The following is a 20256-nucleotide window of genomic DNA, read 5'->3' on the forward strand; positions in this document are numbered from 1 at the left end:
ATCCTCTTGAACAAAGTTTTTCTGTTTTGTCGTTGGTCTCATTTGAGCTGGGGATTCTTGCCTAAGTCCAATGGGGCAAAAGACATCTAGACTGTTTATCTGCCCTGCAGTCCACTGCAGGATCTAGTATGTTGTGCTGGTGTTGCAAAGTTACACTGTGGTTCATCCTGAACATGAGCAGACACACAAAGAAATTGTGTCTTTCTGCAACCAATGTGTGTGTGTGATACTTCCATGAAAGTCCAACAGGTGATTTCCTCTTGCCTCAACCAGCAGTTTGGGGATTAAAAGAACTACTTCCTCTTTGGCGATCACACGTAGCTGAGTAAGATTGTCTTCCATGAACACAGTTTTAACAGTGAGTCCTTAAGTGACTATGGAGGCCAATTCTGGATCCACACATCCTTCCACAGTGAGGACATAGGTTTCTGTGCCTTCCTCCTAGCACGTTTCGTCCTGAGTTTGAGTGTCTTCAAAGCCCATGACAAAGGTTGGTAAAGGCTGTTCTTCAATTGAAGCGCTCACAGGCGAGTGTTTCCTAATTATCGGTGTTTATACATTTTTTTAAAGATTTGCCTTGTCTTTGACCACCACCATTATGCTTTCCATTTTTAAGTTGGGAATAGAGTGCAGTAGTTGCTTTGGAAGACGAAATAAAAGAAATAGAGGGAGTAGGGCCACGTGGTCCCTGAAAATCCTGGGCACACTTGAGGGTCATCCAGTCCAACCCCCTGCAAGCCTGAGGATGTCCCTCAGAAGCAGCTCCCATTGAGCCCAGTGGGACTTGCTCCCTACTACGCGCCTTCAGAGGTCAAGGGGTCACAACGCTCCCATATGCCCCCTCCCCTCGCTCCCCCTCAGACTGCCGCTCAAAGGGCAGGTCGCTCCTCACTGGCCGGCGCCGAAAGCGTAATCGCTGGTTGGGCCAAAAAAAAGTTGAGGCCACGCCCGCCAACGCGCTTATCAATCAATCCTCCGCTTCTCGCCGAGGACGTCTGGCCCTCGGATTGGACGCTGCCTACTGAAGTCCCGGGTTATAACTGGTTGGAGATGCCAGAGCGCTCCTCCCCGCCAGGTCACCTTATTTGTTGTTTATGAAACCTCCTGAATCGGAGACCTTCCTAATGGTTCGCTCCCTCATCAGTTAGAGAGATACCCCGCCCCTCCTCTAGGCTAGCTGCTTTTCAATTGGCCATCCCGCCTCCTCTAACGCCATTGGTGGGGGAGCTTACTGCCCATCCTTCCCTTCGCCGGGTCCCGATTAGTCAGCTAGGGCCTGGGTGCGGTTTCGCGCGGCGCGATTGGCCTGGAGGGCGTGATCGGTCCCCAGGTGCCCGGCGCTCATTGGCTCGGGAGGCAGACTAAGCCCTGCCTTCCGGCGCAGAGGTGGGTTCGGTTGAGCTAGTTTGTTTGTGTGCGAGGCAGACGGGGGCCGAGAAGAGGGGGGGCCCCGAGTCGGAGCCGCCTCAGGTACCCACAGGAGGGCGGGGGGCGAGAGACTCGGGCCTTGCCGGTTGTCCGGGTTACCTGAGCGAGTGTCCTTGCGGAGTGGAGCGTGGTTGCCTGGGGTTCCCTCGGAGAGGTGGTTGCCTGGCTACCCCCGGGGGTGGGGTGGGGAGAAGTCGGGCCCTTCGGGTGGAAAGGGGTGGGGAAGTGCCTCACCGGGGGGCCTGGGCCTGCGCTGAGGGAACGGGGAAGAGGCCGAGTGGAGGATCCTTGGCGTGGGGGGGGGGGCGGCGGCGGAGGTGGGCTTGGTCGGGTGGGCAGGTCTGCCCTCTTTCTCCCCACCCCTGTCCCCGTCCCCTCCCTTGGCCACGAAGGGTGGGCGACCCGTCACGCTGAGTCTGCGAAGGCACGGAGGACCCGCATGAGATGGGACCGCGACAGCGGGGGGTGGAGGCGGAAGGGCCTTGGCACCCTGGGCAGTCGGATGGCGAGGCGCACTTGCTTCACTCTGGGGGCTGGCGACAGGGTGAGGCCATCAGGGGGTGTATGTGGGGGGGAGCATCTTGTCCCCTAATAATTCGTTTTTATTGTGTGTGTTTTATTTAATGTAGGTGGTGTTATAGGAATTCTCAAGTATAGAATAAATGTTGGTGGTTAGCCATGGCTGAGGTGGTGTGACTCTGTAAATCGGCTTCTTGTTTCCCTATGTGGTGGAGCAGAGCCTAGATGCTCCCGGCCTGTGGGATGCATTAATAGTCTTTGTGTGTATTGCTGTGTCTTCCGTAAATTTGATACTGTGGCTACCCTTGCATTGAAAGTATTGGCAGGGCTTACTTTACAAGTCTTTATTTTGAAGGCGATAGTAAGAAACACCAGCCACTGTATCATAGGCTGCACACTTCCATGGTCTCTCACTTTTATTCTTGAAATCTCAAGCTGGTTGTGCTGCTGTGGGGTGCCCATATAAAAAGTCTCCAAGCCTGTTTCTTGTATTATGAAGGTGGTACTTTTGTAGCACCACCACCTTGTGAAATTGCAGCTGCCCTAGTTTTTGCTAGTTGTCATGTGACCTGAGCACAGTTGCTTGACCTGTTGAAGCTGCTATCCTTAGTCCATCATGTTTTGTCAGTGTTGGAGCATTTCTGCCTTCATATAGTACTGAGGTTTCCTTTTTTCTCCCTTGGGCTCCTTAATCCAGAATTTCTTTCTTCGGTGTGGTCACCTGGGAGCGGCAAAGTTCTTCGATTCTTGTTGCCTTTCAAAGCAAAGCCACCTATTGTGTGATTAGCATCCACAGGGAGTCTTTGATTCTGTTTAAGTTCAGGGTTCTAGTTAGGCATGTGTGATGCTTCCACTAATCCTTGTAATTATCCCCTGCATATTCAGGAGATGGGCACATTAGGGATTCATAGATATTTCTCTACTGTAAGGGGTTTATAATCGCTTCTTACAGCTTGTCTTTATTAAAAATGTATTGGGGTAGGCAAACTGCCCAGAGAACAGCATGAAATAAAAATAGGTTCCTTGTTGATGCAGTATGAAAAGTAGAGAGAGCTGATAGGAAGTACCTAATGTGTCCTCAACCATAAGGCATAATCGGGGTCTTTTATATGGTAGAAATGTGCAGGTGTTTAAGCTGAAATTGTAAAAACGAAGTCATGTGCTCCGCACCTTTAGATAAAGTGATTGGCTACTTTCACATGTGACATTATAATATACTGATTATTTAAGAACTAGCACCATGGCATATTTTTCATAGGATTCTTTGATATTAATAGTATTTTGATGTTGATCTCATATTGTTAGTGTTGTTATTAGTGCTATGATTCATCCCTGCTTCCCTGGTCTTTGTCTTGGCAGTAACTCAGATTTGCTTCCAATCTGTGGATATAGGTACAGTACTTATATTATTTCCATGTTTTGTAATGGCCATTGTGCTGCAGACAAATAAAATTGATCACATCACATGTGTGGAATCTGATAATGGATCATTTGTAGAGCTGTAAAGAAAAGGGAGGATGTGAATCATGAAAGTTAGATTGCAGAGAGTTATGAGGTCATCCAGTGTGGGCTTGTCCTAGAGCAGGCATCCCCAAACTTCAGCCCTCCAGATGTTTTGGACTACAATTCCCATCTTCCCCGACCACTGGTCTTGTTAGCTAGGGATTATGGGAGTTGTAGGCCAAAACATCTGGAGGGCCGAAGTTTGGGGATGCCTGTCCTAGAGTCTCTTCTTCAGTCTGCAGTATGTCAAATGATAAGCCTTCTATTGTTTACTGATGGGACAATTTCTACTGAATCCCTGAAAGAAGTTACCTCTTCCTACTTTTTTCTTGGTCAGTGTAACACAACTTTGCTTGTTAGAAGACAACTTAGTAACATTAAAATATGTTCACAATGGGATCACCTTACAGTATATGTTCAATGACTTAGCATGGGTTAAGTATACCTAAGGGATGTGGGTGGCGCTGTGGTCTAAACCACAAAGCCTAGGGCTTGCTGATCAGAAGGTCAGCGGTTTGAATCCCCGCAACAGGGTGAGTTCCTGTTGCTCGGTCCCTGCTCCTGCCAACCTAGCAGTTCGAAAGCATGTCAAAGTGCAAGTAGATAAATAGCGGGAAGGTAAACGGCATTTCCGTGTGCTGCTCTGGTTCGCCAGAAGTGACTTAGTCATGCTGGCCACAGGACCCGGAAGCTGTCTGCGGACAAACGCCGGCTCCCTCGGCCTATAGAGCGAGGTGAGCGCGCAATCCCAGAGTCGCCCGTGACTGGAACTAATGGTCAGGGGTACCTTTACCTTTAAGTATCATACCTGAGCTCTTTTTCAAGAGAGCAACACTTCTTCTGTACTTGTAGCACTATACCCCAAATGAGTAAGACTTGATTACTGAGTATAATCGAAAACCAAGAGTGGTTCATAACAGTAGGCTAATGTGAATGAGCTTGCAAAATTTTGATGAAAATTATCAAAATTACTTGTAGTAACAAATTGCTATTTTTATTGGAAGTTGCATATTGTAGCAATTCACAAGCTTAGTGGCTTTTGCCAGTATTATGGGTTCGATTCAACATTAATCTTACTTTGACTAGACCTATTGAAATGAGTAACTTAAGTCCATTAATTTCAATGTGTATGCTCTTAGCAAAACAAAGCTGGATACAACCCTCTATATCTTAACAACTTTAACCATTCTAGCTGCACCCTTTCCCTCCACTAAAAGTGTTATGAGAAGAACATATTTGGATGCTTATGCTGTATATTTGCACTCATTTTCTCAACAGGGAAGTTGCACCCCTCAATGTGCAGTTTCTTTTTTGCAAAATAGCATTAGGATCTGCCTTACTTTTGCTTACTACCATCCATAACTGTACACTGCTACAAAAAGTAACTTCTGGGCTTCTTTTCTGGTGGATATAGAAAATACCCCAACACTGGTTTGACATTGTCACTTAACAACTTGCCACACATCTCCTTCCCACTATATAAAAGGGTTGTGAATTCCTGTGGTCTTAAACATGGAATAGTTTGGAGACCAGAAAGTATATGAGAAAACTAGAAGGCTTTACATTTTCATCTTGGAAAAATACCTGCTCTCCTAATTGCACTGATGATCTTGGTAAGTTGAGTGTAACATAGATTTGTGTTCTGCTTTGAACTTATTTGGTGGAATAGTGGTATATAAACAAAAATAACAAATCAGCAAATAAACAGTGAAGGCAAAAAGGAATCTCAAGAGCTGTTGTTTAAAGCAAGAATACCCAGACAAGATATGTGTTAATCAAGGAACGAGGGGAGTGTTGGCTTCATTTCCTACTTTGGAGCTTTCCAGGAGTGTTTGGCTGTCTGAATTTTGGAATAGAATGCAGGTTGACCTTTGCTCTGATCCAACTGCACAGTTTTTGTGAGCACTATATTTGCTAATATATGCATTTGTGGTTTCTCTGGCTGTTTGACACATATTAAACAGCTATGCCTTTAATGTGTCTGAAAAATGCAAATGGACATTAGGTTTCATTAGTAACAAATGGAAAGCTCCCTGAAACTCCCAACTAAATGTTTTGAAACATCTAGTTCTTCTTAGATCTTGGTGAAGAAAAATCATTTATGTTGTTCCTTTTTTGTGCTCTCATCTGCCATTTATTTTGAAGGTTTTAAAATTACAAAAAAAAGCTGTGGTATTCCAACTCTTTTCTAAACTTTGGTTAAATCTGGCTACAAAATGGGCTATCCAAAACTAAGGATAAAGGATTGCTTCCAAAATATGCTCAGGCCATGACTTTGAGCTTCATGTGGAGGGAGATCCAAAAATATAAAGTAGTTTTCTGTCCTTGACATTCATTCAGTCATGGAACACGCATCATACTGTTAACAGGTATTATCCTTTGATTAAGATTGCAGTGGGACATAGGGAAAAAAGATCTGAAAGGTATGTGGGGCCTAAGTTGCTTAGGGCTTTGTCAAAACTAGTACTTTGAATTGTAGCTGAGAGAAGTCATTGCAAGCTGTGGAGCAAAATATGTTCCCCGCTGTCCACGCCTCTCAAAAGATGAGATGCTCCATTTTACCCTCACTTGCAAACTTCATAGGCAACTCTGTATAGAACCTATTACAAAAGATTAGCCTGTATGTTACAAAGGCCTGGAAAAATGATTGCTAGACCGAATTAGGAAGGCATTATCGCCATTGACTTCCAGGTGCTTTTTGAAGACTTTTTTTATACTGACAGGCCTTTATGCTTTCTTGATTAGTCATTTTAATGATTATTTTGTATTGCTTCTATGGTGTGTCATGTATATATTGACTCTGCCTTGATATCTTATGAGTATGTTTTTTCCTAAATAACTAAATGAGGGAGATCGTTGCTTATATCAGTGGGTTGTACATTGAAGGCAATTCGAAAAGGAGGCCCAGCTTTGCTTTCACTTTGATATCTGCTTACCATTAACTTTTCAGAACTTTGTCAGTTTTCTCAAGAGAGAAAATACTAATGCAACATACTTCTAGACCTGAAAATTTACTGTACTCAAGTAAATTGCATAAGAAAAAACCTAATTATTTTAAAGCTTTTTTTTAGAGTTTTGTTATGTTGGGTGCCTTAGCATAAGGATATCACAGATATTATCCCAAATCTGAATTAAAGGGGTATATTGCTAAAATGGTAGGCAATAACCTCTCTAAAGATCACTGTTTTAAGTACATGGTTGCGTACTTGTGCCACAGTCTAGCTAACTAAACTAACAGAAAGGACCAAACTCTTGGCAATGAGAATCTAGGCTAGATATTTTATTTCTCAACTGCCTGCTGCCTCTTGTTCCCTGACCCTGATGCAATATCCCTGGCAAACTTCAGCTTCCCGTTTTGGTCTGCCAGTATTTAGAGACTTTCCTTTCATCCTAGAACAATAGGATGGGGTAAACATGTAATCTCACCTCTTCCAGGCTTGCCCTTGAATTGGTACAGGCAGATTCAATGCAAACTATTGTGCTCAGTGTGTGCACTCAGACCCAGGAGTAAAGGTTTTCCTTCAGACCAAAGTCCCTCAGTTGTTGATATTTGCTTGTTTCAAACCCTGGGAGCACCAGACATTTGGAAAGCTGCAGCAAATACTAGTAAGCAGAAATTACCGTATATACTCGAGTATAAGTTGACTTTTTCAGCAAATTTTTTGTGCCGAAAAAGTCCCCCTCGGCTTATACTCAAGTGAGGCAGGCAGCAGCAGAAGGACGAGCGGTGAGAAAGGAGCCCTTTCTTGCTGCTGATCCTGCCGCCGCTGCCCACCTCTCGCAAGGGCAGGAGCCGCGGTTGAGAGAGGCACTGCGCTGCGCCTTTCCCAACCTTGGCTCCTATACCTGCTCTTGTGAGCGGCAGAGGAGGAAGCGCCCACTCATGCGAGGAGCAGGAAAAGGAGCGCAGGGTCTCGGGGGGTCTCGTCGGACCCCCGTTTCTGCCTTTCATACCTCCTGCCCCCTCCCACACAGCTGCTCCATGAAACTCTCCGAAGGTGATTGGCTTGGCGCTCTCCAGCTGCCTCTCTTGGCGCTGTCCGGTGGGAGGGGCAGAGACTCAGGGGTGTCCGCGCAGCGCTCTCAGGCTCCACGTCCATTCGGCCCTTCATTCTTTCAAGGGGGCCTTCCTTGCCTCATCCTGACTGGGGGGGGAAGGGCATTTTGAGGCGCTCATGGTCAGAAATGTCCTACTCGCCTCAGTGGGGTTTGGTGGCACATCAACGTGCGTCGCCTTTCCGCCTCAGGAAGAGTCCCGGAGAAGGGGAGAAAGAAGTAGGGCAAAGAGTCGTGGCTCTCGTGTGGATTTCGGCCACGTTTGAGGAATGGCTGTAGGCGTGTGAGAGTTGGGTGGGTGTGAGGGGGGGCGCGGACATGAGCAAAGTAGCGCAACCTTGTACTCTGGAATACGCTATCGCCGCCAGATTCTGCACGGACAACAATCCTAACTTAGATTAGGAGAGGCTTTTTGACCACAGGCACTCGTGAAGTGATGTTGAATTTGATGTTGTAAATGGACCGAACAAATACTGTACATCATGCAGTGCCCGTTAGAGCTGATTTAGGGCTATTGCTTTTTAGTTCATGGGTTGAAAAGCCCCTGCTTCAAACTTTAGATCAGCCATAGATCCAGAGGCCGGCTTTGTGCAAACTAGGATGTCTCGGATCCAGGACTGTAATAGGGGAGTGATCATCATATCGCTTTACCTTGTTATAAAGTTGATGAGGATGGTGATTAGAGTGGTTAATGGAGTAAAAGGCTTCATTGGCTTCTTATCTAGACCAATTTCCTATTCATCGATTGCTGGCGGCGGAGAAGGAACGAGCAGCCCAAAAAGCAGCCATTTTGGGCTTTTCCTTCCTCCTCCTCCATCTTTGCCACTGTCGGCATTTCACACCCTAGGTTTATACTCGAGTCAATAAGTTTTCCCAGTTTTTTAATGTTAAAATTAGGTGCCTCGGCTTATATTCGGGTCAGCTTATACTCTAGTATATACGGATAGTTGCAGTAGCAACTGCTGGTTGTGCTGATGAATTCAGCAAATCGTCACAGATAAGAGTTAGCAGCAAGGCAGTACTACCACATGTCATTTATAGTGGCAAGCCTTCATGGGTGGCATTTCTGCAGGACTAAAGTTCTGTGTGGAAAATCCAAATTCTGTTGCATGAACTTTGTCTGTGTCACCTTTGTAAATACTGTATGGACTCACTGTCAGGGACTAGATTGTAGAATAGAGAGTGTAGTTGGGATCTGGTCTCTGAGCTTTTAGTTGTAACTTCCCGCAAGTTGTATGGGCTAGAAGAGAATTAACATAATTATTTTTTTAATAGAAAAGTAGAATAAAAATCAGAACCCTAAGGGTCTTGGGAATCTTTCAGAGCTTCCAGACTCTGAACCTTTTTGTACATACACGCTGGTGGAGACTTCTGGCTTCCTATGTATCTTGTCTACTCATTATTTGGTATGTGGCCATCCTAGTAGCTAAGCATAGTCACACCATACTGACTAACTTCAACTATTACATGTTTATACTTTCATATGAACAAGAACATGAATTGGTGGCCTAGGGGGCATCAGAGGTGGGTGGCTCTAACAAAGGGTTCTCTGCACTGGTCATGTAGGTAACTTAATGCATCAACCTTCATTACACACCATGCTGCATACAACTATTATCTCATTTGGCTGTTAATACAGATTAAAGTTGCAGTCCAAAGAGAGAAAGTATACGGTAAGATGTGCTCAGAACTTCTAGAAGCTATTCCTATCCCTCTGTGGCTTCTCTGAGTGCCTTAGTGGGAATTACAGAGAAAGAGCCAAGTGGAGGCCATTCTGGTCATTGTGAGGACCCTTGCAAAAAGTATCAGCAAACCAGACTTTGCTCTCAACAAGGAGGGGAACACAATTATAATAAATTATTATTGGATCACTTATTCCATCTGGTCAATCAGCACTACTTAGATGTTATCACCTGTCCTGCCCTGCACCAATAATTCAGATTAGTTCAGATATCCGTTCCCTCACCCTCTTAAGCATTTTTGTTCCCATCATGTGCTTACCTCCATCTATCCCTAACTGCTCCTGGTAATACAGTATTAAGGGACTAACAGAAAATTCTTTGGTTTGTATATACAGATGACCCTTGTGGTCCCTTTCAACTGTACAATTATATGATTCTATCTGTTGAGTGGAGAAATGGGCTGTCTTTGTCCAAGGAGTTGTTTGCCCAGAGATTGCCTAATAAATAATATGCAGCTCATAGGGGAACTTCACTGGAGCAAGAGCAACTATTCTCAACTCTTTTGCAATCCTAAATTAATCGGAAGGAAATGGCAGGCTGAATGTGCAGGCAGCAGTGACAGACTTTGGATGCATTACAGAGAAACTTGGATAGACTCTATGAACTTGAGTGTTGTCACCCACACAAACCTTGGTTCTGAAATGGGTTGATGATGAAATATCTTCCAGTGTAGGGGAAAAGTGTGCAGATTTGCTTGGCAGATTTCTACACATATTCCCCTAATAGTTCTCTATGAAAGTCATATATTTGGGAGAAGATCATATCAAATAGGGGGTAACCTTATCTTAGCATATAAAGATTGTAGGAAACATTTTGGTAACACTGGTATTTCCTGCAGCTAACGTGGACATCGTATCAATCTTTAGTTGTGTACATAAATCTGGGAAACACCTGTTCTATGACAACTTCTTGGGGCGAAAATTGCTCAGGGAGGCTTAAAAGCACAAGAAAATGCAACTGCAATAAGAAACCTGATGGTCCAGGCATCCTGATTAGTTGGTTTTAGCACTTGATTTCAAGGAAAATGCCAGAAACGGTGATCAGAAGAATCTTGAGAAACACTGAGCCAAGCTAATACTTGTGTTGATCAACTTGCCAGTTAAGCACTCACAGAGGACATGTAGCAGGTCAAGTTGCTGACTGATTCCACCACTAAAGCTACATTGATAGAGCTAGACTAATAAGTGCTTCATTGAGGCTACCCTAAGAAAATTGCTTCCCTCCACCACAAACTTGCTCTGTTTCTGTACTTGACATGCTGGAGGCAAAGCCAGCTCTTGTATATCTACCAAAGAAACCAATCAGGCTGGTAGGGTGCTCTGTGCTGCTGCTGCCTCCAAGCACTGTGTTTCTGGCCTGCAGGTTTTTTTAGTAGCCCCCTAAGAGGAGCTGGCAAAGAATAGATGGTGATTTTGTATGCAGGCTAGTAACCTTTGGGGGCTAACTTGCAAGGCTGTTTTAAATGGCTTCTGCAGCATAGGTTTGCATAGGCTAGTGTCATAGGCTAGATGTGATTTTTCAATCTCAGTCACTGAAACTGTCTCCCCATGGAGTTTGGAAGGGTTTAATTCTAGATGTTATTCAGAATTTCTAATGAAATCAGAGTTGGTATGCACAATCCTTCACTTAGGGCTCTCAGAATTGGCAAAACCCCCTCTGACTTGATTAACCTAACTGTGGACTTTGACTCTAGACCTGGGCAGTATATTGATATATCGCACAAGACCAGTACAAGGGGCAGACCACGATAACAGCTTCACTCAACTCAGTGGTATATTACTGGTGAACCCGCCGCTGCTCCCGAGTCGCTCTTCCTCCAGTGCCCAGCATGCTGGGAGAAGCCACCGGCACTGGAAGCTGGGGGACTCAAGCGGCGGCGGTTTCACCAGCGATATACTGCTGAGTGAAACTGCCATTGTGGTCTTGGCTGAGGAGCATGCTGCTGCCCTCGCCTCAGCCAAGCAGTTTTAGGGAGCCCGGGAGCCCCCATCCCACTACCAGCTTGCACAAGCCAGTGGCGGGGGGGGGGCTCTGTTAAAGTGCTTCTGCTTCCCAGCTGAGAGATTCCTAACCCCTCTTCTGCTTGCACACAAGTTGGAGTGGGATCAGGGCTGCTCAGCTGGGGAGCACAAAGCCTCCGCTTCCCAGCTGAGAGATCCCCGTTCCCGCTTGCACAGGAGCAGAAGCTGGATCGGGGCTGCTCAGCTGGGAAGGTGCATGCTCCATCACACTTTTCCATTGAGGGGTACTTGCATGCAAGCAGGCTTCATGCTCCCCAGCTGAGCAGTCCTGATCCCACTCCTGCTCGCTGGGACACTGGGGATCACTCAGTTGGGGGCTGGTGCCTTTCCGCCCCAGAGCTGAGCAGCAGGCTGGGGCCAGCTGCAGTGTCTCCAGCTTGCGAGACGTTGGGCTTAAAGTGCCTCATCTTTAAAGAGCCCAGGCAGTTTCTCCCAGCGCCTCACCAGCTGAGGCCAGTGCAGCTTGTTTCAACATCATGGTTTATCGCCAAACCACGATGTTTTGCTGGTGATACATCGTGATATTGAAAACCTAACATTGACCAGCCCTGTTTGACTCTCTGTCACATTATTCTAAAACTGAAAGACACTACACACTTGTAGGAGATTAAGGACCATTCAGTGCCGGGGTGTGTGGGTGTGAGCCAATCCCTCACCATTCAGCGCTGGTTAGCAATGACTTCAAACTCCACTGGGATCTTGATCTCAACGTGTGCTGTAAAGGAAAAACAGATCACAGTGATGTCCAAGGTTGTCAGAATGAACCGCCAGGTACCAGAGAGCTTAATATTTGGCCATCCTGTTCCCCTCTAAAGAACTGCAAATTTCAAAATTTGGTCTTCTAAATTTAAACTCCTTTTGTTGACTTGAAGGAGAGAAATATGCATGGTTCTTTTTCATTCACTCTTACTTTTATTCATTGTCTATGTAGCTTTTCACAGTTCAGGGCAGCAGTTTGAAATTGGAAACACTTGCGCCAGACTGACCTAGGACTTCAGAGAGATCAAGCCTTCCCCTTTGATTTTAAGCCTGTTTGATTAGCAAAGGTAACATCATTGGACCCACCCTTAAAGGCTTTTAAAGAGTGACTTTCTAGTTTCCTCTCTCCACACCTTTAGAATTTGGATGATTAGCAGCACAAACAAACCTCAAAGCCTATGTGAGCCTCATGTTAACAGTTTCATTCTTTTACTTGCCAGAGCAGGCAGGTGCAATCAGGCTTGGAGTCCATGCCTAGTACTTTTGTGAATTGCTGTTCACAGAAGAGTGTGAAACCAACTTCTAAAATGCCCCTTATTCCAAGCTGTATGGTACCATCCTGGATTCAGGTAACATTACTTGTACATTTGGATAACCTATGGTGGAAGCTAGGATGTACCAATTTTCCTTTCTCTTCTTTGATTCTGATATTATATTGAACAAAGTCGGTTGTAACAATATTGGGCAAGCCTAGCACAGTAGGAGTGACTGTAGTGAACTAGTGGCATATTTGTGTTCCACCTGTCTTCCCAAACTCATGGTCATATACTTAAAGTTTCCCGTAGTTATGCTTACAGTGGTACCTTGGTTTAAGAACAGCTTAGTTTATGAACAACTTGGATTAAGAACACTGCAAACCCAGAAGTAGGTGTTTTGGTTTGTGAACTTTGCCTTGGAAGAAGCTGTTCCGCTTCCTGTTGAGTGTGTTCCATTTGTAATTTGAGCCCCCCGCTGCTATGGGAAAGCACGCCTTGGTTTAAGAAGACTTTGGTTTAAGAACGGACTTCCGGAACGGATGAAGTTCATAAACCAAGGTACCACTGTACTTGTTTTTTAATGTTGCTGATTTTATTTGTATGTTTTGGATTTTTTTATACACTATTTTGGGTTTTGGATTAAGCGGTTTATAAATTCTACCAAACAAACAAAGGACAACTGGCTTTATGTCTTGCTTGTGAGCTTCTGGCATGGTCGGTGTTGGAGATAGATCAGACTGACAGTTTAAGTCCATCATCCTAACATAGCTCATGTTTTTCCATCTTTCTCTTACCACAATCCTGTGGGTGATGAAGATGGGATTATCACTTGCTAAGGCAGTCTGTTGAACTTCATAAGCAAGAGGGATGACTTGGACTCTCTCCCACCTACCCCAATCTACTACATGCTGACAAGGCTATATACTTGCAGGTCCTTGCCAATCATTCTCAGCTACTGATTTCTTAAATATGCTTCCATTCTACCATGGTGTCAAGCATGATCTCCCTTAGCAGCCAGTGAAGCTAGTTGGCACTCCTTGTTAATAGGAAAAGGAGACAATAATGCCTTGCTAGATACTGTGTTGAAACTCCTTCAGTGCAGAAAGGAAGCTCTAGAAAGTTTCCTTTGACAGGTTTGGAGAAAGATGACTTTGTTCTGGTACATGTTTATTGAACTGCATAAAGGAGCTTACGGGTTTTGTGAACAAAGTAACAATATACTGTACTTGATAGTAAAACTTCTCGTGACAACTGAACTTGCCTAGATGTCATTGCTAACCCAGTAATTTAACTCGCCAACAAATGTATATTTGGCTTTCAGAAACTTATTCTTTCCACAAATGGCTTGTTCATAAACGCACTTCTGGTCTGCTCCTTACTTCTGACTGGAATGTGCCTGCCTACGACTTTAGGCTATGCCGAAAATACTTGTTTTGCCAGTTTTCTATTCAGTGCTCAGTGCTTTTTTCCCTGTTACACATGCCGTCTCCTTAATCAGGTCACCTCTAAAGTTGCTTGATTAAACTGCTTAGGAGAGTGCCCTTCAAACACAAGGTATGAAGAAAACTACTTCCCAAAAGCACTCTTGCTATGTAGGGAAGATCTCCTGATGTCAACCTATTCTTGATCTTCTAAGGTTCTCTTGAACACTTTAATTGTTGCTAGAATGCATGCCTGTTACTAAATAAGCTACTGCAAAATATTTATGAGCAACAGTATAAATTTAGATTAAAGTAAGGTTACCAGATGTCCCCATTTCCCGGGGACAGTCCCGGGATTTACAAATCAGTCCCCTGACAAAATCCTATCATTCCTACTGAAGTTGAAAAGTGTCCCCGGATTCATTGAAAAATATCTGGTAACCTTAGATTAAAGCATTCCGCATATATGAAGGAAAGCATTTGGAAGTCCACAAAATGGATTTGTGGGCTAGTTTGGTCTTTTTTTAGTGTCTCTGTCTTTGGCAATGTCTTTTAAGAAGCTTGCTGAAAAATATTTCTAGTGATAGCATTTTATTACTTGATCAATTTTGGGGCAGGGGATTGTAGAGTGTAGATACCTTTTTGTTTTAGGCAGAAACAAAGTTTAAAAAACTCATCACCTTACAACATAAAGTATTCTGCTTTGGTTGATCATGTAACATAGAAGTGTTACGGGTGTCTTAAAGTTAGGAGCCAAACACCCAGTTCATCCTCTGTGGCCTTGTAAGCAGAAAAATACTTCAATGTACAGAAAACACACTGCAGTACAAGCGTTTCCAATAAGGTTATGCCTTTGATGTGTATTACGGGGATTTATCCTGCAAATGGAAATGGGTTTTTTGGGGGGGCGGGTTAAATATATTCTCAGGGAGTAGTGCACCCTTAAAATGCCTTTTACTGTGAAATCACGAAGCCTCGTTGGAAATAAATTACCAAAAGAGGAAGAGATTGTGCTGCAGATTGTCTCAAGTGGTACCATAGTGTCCATAGAATCATAGGATATTGACAAGCTGGAATGTGTGCAGAGGTGGGCAACCAAGATGATCAAGGGTCTGAAAACCAATCTTTATGGCACCTGAAAGATTGCTGAAACAATAATTTTGCCCTGATTGGAGCAAAACATAAATTGCAAAAGAGGTTTCTATTTAGCTAGACTCTTATTTCCTAATATTGCTGACAACCTCAAGAAATAGTACTGCGAGACTGTTCTCAACAGTTTGCAATATACTAAACTTAGGTCAACGGCTTGGTTTAAAGCTTTAGTTGCACCCTCCTTAATTTTAATCTTCATTTGTATATCGGTGCTGTACAATCCTTTGGGTAGGAAACGACTCAAACAGTACCTGCATGTGTTTATCATGCAAAAACTGCTGGACACCCTTGGCAACAGGTAGTGTTCTCCCCATGATCTCTCATTATAAAGGGGCATTTGGTCAAATGTTTTAGGCAGCACCTTATCCTGGACATTTTCTGCCATTTCTTCATCACCATGATAAAATTTGATTATTATTATTAAAACTAATTAAATTAAATTTGATTGTATACAATGTTTCCCCATTTCCAATATACTGTACAAAATTTATATCTGCTGTGCAACCCACAGTTTTCACAGTAAGGAAATTGCATAGAAGGGTGATCAGCATTTTGATGATGATATTAGGGTACAGGGAGCTTTGCATGCCCAAAAGATAGATCCCTGCCCTTAGGAGCTTGCAATCTAAACAGAGATGGTGGGTGGGTGAGCAGAGTCAACAGGAGATGCAAGAGACAAGGGCATGCCAAATGTTTTGTTACACTGCTGTTGCCACATCCTCCATTTTGGCTCAGCCACGCCAGCTCAAGGAAACATAATCGCCAATACGAACACCAGTGTTTACATGCACCCTACTTCCTCAAGCTCTCAGAAGTTCCAGGGGGAGCACATATCTGAGTTTGTCTTCCTTTTATAGGAAACGGCTTGTGCTGTTGCTTTTAGAAGTTTTTGAGATTCCTTTACAAATATGCAAGTGAAGCAAAGGAAGAGACTATGATTCTATTACGATCTAGTTGAAATTCCTGCATTGCAGGGGGTTGGACTAGAACAGGGTTCCCAAACTAAGGCCCGGAGGCCGGATGCGGCCCAATTGCCTTCTAAATCCGGCCCTCGGATGGTCTGGGAATCAGCATGTTTTTACATGAGTAGAGCGTGTCCTTTTATTTAAAATGCATCTCTGGGTTATTTGTGGGGCCTGCCTGGTGTTTTTACATGAGTCGAATGTGTCCTTTTATTTAAAATGCATCTCTGGGTTATTTGTGGGGCATAGGAATTCGTTCATATTTTTTTCCAAAATATAGTCCGGCCCCCCACAAGGTCTGAGGGACAGTGGACCGGCCCCCTGCTGAAAAAATTTGCTGACCCCTGGAAATATCAGGCATCCCCAAACTTCAGCCCTCCAGATGTTTTGGACTACAATTCCCATCTTCCCCAACCACTGCTCCTGTTAGCTAGGGATCATGGGAGTTGTAGGCCAAAACATCTGGAGGGCCGCAGTTTGGTGATGCCTGGACTAGATGAACCTCGGGGGTCCCTTCCAACTCTGCAATACTCTGGTTCTATGGGTGCATATTGGAAAATACATGTTGGGAGAGAAGGAGCTCTGCATAAAACAGTGCAGTGTGCCACTTCAGCAAGCTTCCCCGAACAGCCAGGGAGCAGCTGTGCAAACTGCTTCTTTAGAAGTGCACAGAGCTCTTCCCAGGGAGCTTGGGCAGGATGTCTGCAAGGTCATTGCTCAACTGCGCTCTCTCACTCTCACTCTCAGAAGAGAGTTCTTGGAAAAGGAAAGACGCGTTTTCCCATGTTCAGCAGATTCAGCAAAACTAAATCTAAATACATACTACCGCTATTTGCTTTGCTACCAGTGAAAGTCTGTGCTGCAGGCTTTAACTGTGTTCCACATTTGATCTTGGTGCATAGTGCAGAGGGACTTCTCTGGATAATTTGTCTTAACCATTTTGCAGCCTTGGATTGTGTGAATAACTATTTTTTTATTTGTTTTTTGACTCGTAGAACATCTAGGTGAATCCTAGATGACATTTCTGGCCAAATTTTGGGTTTTGCTGCATTTAAAGTTGCTGAGTTTGAAGTTGAGTTAAGATCCTGACTTGTTCAGATGGAATGGGAAGCTATGGTTAGTTACGTATTTGCCGCTTTTAATTGCTGCTCATTGTGGAGGAGATGTTTGCCATAAGCAAGAAGCTCATACATAATTAGCTTAATAAGATAATGTACAGTTGTCTGAATGCAGACCTTGGGTGGCCCAGAATTCTGCTTTTAAAAAAGAGGAAGCAAAACTTGATGTTTAGAAAACTTTAGGAAATGTTTCAGCCTTTCCCTGAAGATGCTGCAGTTCCTGGGTTATTGTTTTTTTAAGCGGGGGTTAGTAATGCAGTAGTGATTGAAGATTCCTGAGAATTAACTTGCTGCTTTTATATTCTTGCTCAAAACTGGCTTAAATAAAAATGTCAACCAACACAAGAAGCTTGTCAGAGGTGGCTAGCCTTGAGAGAAGCTTGTGTGTCATGGGTTAAGATTTCAGTTGTTACCTGCCAGAAACTTAATGTTTTATTGGAGTTCATTTTTAAGGGTGGGTGGCTAGGACTTTGCTTCCAGTTACATCTCCATGTTGAAATAAAGGATTCTATGAGCTATTATGATCTTGCTTTTTTAAAATCCAAAATACTACCAAAATATAAGGCGGTAAACAAAACAGGGAGATAGACCAGTGTTTCTCAACCTTTTTTGGGCCACGGCACACTTGTTCCGTGAAAAAAATCACGAGGCACACCACCATTAAAAAAGTTTTAAAAATTAACTCTGTGCCGCCCTATATTATAATTATGACTGTAAGAAACACTTGCCAAATATTGCTTTCCGGCGGGTCAGCGCTGCCGAGTTCTTAAAAGATCCGGGTTTCTGATCCACCCCACCCGACCCCGCCGTCCCGTATCTTACCCTGTGCGTGTTCTCGGACTTGTGAGAGGACGATTTGGTCTTCATGCCTCCGTGAATTAGCAACAAACTACCTTTTGAATGATGGAGATTGAATATTTTAAAAGTAGCTACTTGAAGTCCGCTCGATTTTCCAAAAAAGAGACACACGTGCGGCACTATTAGCTGCTGGGGGCTGCCATCTTGGCTAAAGGATTCTGGGATGATCCTGTCACGTGAGGCATGGGGAAAATGGAAATAATGAAAGCTGATTGGTCTGTGGAAACTAGAAGGGGCGAAGAAATGGGACGCCCAGGGAGGTGGAGTTTGCAGCTGCAAAATCGCCCTTCTCGTCGCCGCCAGCGTCTCGCGGCACACTAGTGTGCCGTGGAACAGCGGTTGAGAAACGCTGAGATAGACTGTACCGTCTGCTTTGCTACCAGCAAATGTCTGTGTGGTGTCACACATTTTTACTTCTAACTTACCAATTGATCTGTTTCAGAAAATGTATGGTGGGAGACAGGGCCATTTATTGGTGCGCTGGGAAGCAAATGAAACCAATCTTCCCAATTTGGGACAAAAGACGCTCGGGTTCACGACTCGGTAACTGCCTTATAGCCTAGGAATTTGAAATCTTCACCCTGGTATCTTTTGTGATGTTCATCTATTCTCCCCCCCCCCATCCATAGTGAATAATCTGTAAAGCAGGCCTGTGGTGTGAAGAAAATCTTCATTGAAGAAAAGCATTGAGCTGATGAGTTATACTTGTGAACCTCAGACAGCTGCATGTACACCTTACTGACAGCTTAGTCCAAACTCATGATGAAATTGAGATGTTAAGCACTGTTGTAATATACCGTTCTGGGCCAGGTCAGGGGTGTTGTCCCTGTAGCCCTGGCTCTTCTTGGTGCCATGTGATGTGAAGAAAAATCCAGTTCAGAAGCTGCTTGCTACGTCTTGAAGAATGTGAGCAGGAAAGACATCCGCAGTAGTTGCTGACTCATGGATCACAGCGTTTCACTGCACATGGGAGTTCTTTCCCCTCCAAGGCTAATTCTGGAGGGTTTGTTTGCTCTAGGAGATTTGGTGTGTGGTTGTTTTTTAAAAAAAATAACAGCTCTGAAGTTCGTTCTTGGTGTTTTAACATTACAATCACCAAATGCTGCGTTTAGCTACAATGCATATAACCAGGAATCTGACTCTTTCCCTGCTGAATAGAGTGTGTCTGTGACTTGTCTGGTCAGGTGTCAGGTTGCTGTGCTGATTCTGGGCTAAATATTGTTGTTCTTTAAAGAACATGCTTATCTTACACATCCCCCTTCAATGGCAGGGCTGCTTTCCCCCCCCCCCCATTTCACAAATTGAGGAACCAAATATGCTTTTGTTGTTAATTGCTCAGTTTTTTTACTGAAGCTAGTTTTACTGCTCGATTCAACTTAATACCTTTCACTTGTCTTTATTGTGCCTACATCCCAAGCCTTCAGTGTTTTTCACCTGTCCAGCACAGCACATCAATCTGTTTTTTTTCTGTTTTTTCCCCAGAAGGAGTTCCTCACAGTTGCTGGGCGAAGTTGTCAACCTGTTCCAGGCCAAAAGCTCCTATACTCACAAAGTCTGATCGGTGGCTGGTAGTTTTTTTGCATTGGCTGGAGCACAGGCCGCTCTTAGAATCCAGGCCATGACCAGCAGAGGAGCTGCCAGGCCGAATGGTCAGTCGCAAGCCAGCAAGATCTGTCAGTTCAAGCTAGTACTACTGGGCGAATCGGCAGTAGGCAAGTCCAGCCTGGTGCTGCGTTTTGTCAAGGGACAGTTCCACGAATACCAGGAGAGCACCATAGGTGGTGAGTTTTCTTGGGGGGGGGCATCTCTTCGTGGGAGGAAAATCGATAGCCTAAATTTTAGGAAAGCACCTTTGGATTCCAGCATAACAAACTCCACCAGGGCAAAGTCATCCACTTTCAAATAGGGTGCACTTCCTGGCACCTTCATCCCAAAGTGTAGCCGCTTACTGTGCTTGCTTACCCTTTCAGTAGCCCTCTGGAGGTCTGCAGGTGGTAAGGGTGATAGTCCGACCCCACTAGCTGAACCTGCTTTTTGAAAGGCTGTTAGCGTCATGGTTTCATTGCTCTTTTGGGTGGAGGTCTTAAATAAGCAATTAAAAAGTAAAGGTAAAGGGACCCCTGACCATTAGGTCCAGTCGTGACCGACTCTGGGGTTGCGCGCTCATCTCGCATTATTGGCCGAGGGAGCCGGCGTATAGCTTCCAGGTCATAGGCATCACTAATTCATAGATAGGGACCC

The 20256-nt window shown here is 44.5% G+C and overlaps 1 protein-coding gene across 6 annotated transcripts in view; it reads left to right on the forward strand.

The window, feature by feature from the left end:
- The first annotated feature begins 1268 nt into the window (after window positions 1-1268).
- The window catches only part of RAB5B (RAB5B, member RAS oncogene family), a 29092-nt gene continuing 10104 nt past the window's right edge, over window positions 1269-20256 (forward strand). The window contains exons 1-2 of one of the 6 annotated variants that reach the window (XM_088661401.1): window positions 1269-1386; window positions 19498-19796. In XM_088661401.1, the coding sequence (XP_088517527.1) occupies window positions 19634-19796 (163 nt within the window). In that variant the 5' untranslated portion in view covers window positions 1269-1386; window positions 19498-19633. The other 5 variants (XM_088661402.1, XM_035103940.3, XM_035103942.3 and 2 more) reach the window with 5 other exon arrangements.

The sequence above is a fragment of the Zootoca vivipara genome, chromosome 2 (assembly GCF_965207765.1).
Source record: "Zootoca vivipara chromosome 2, rZooViv2.hap1.1, whole genome shotgun sequence".
Classification (NCBI taxonomy): Eukaryota; Metazoa; Chordata; class Lepidosauria; order Squamata; family Lacertidae; genus Zootoca; species Zootoca vivipara.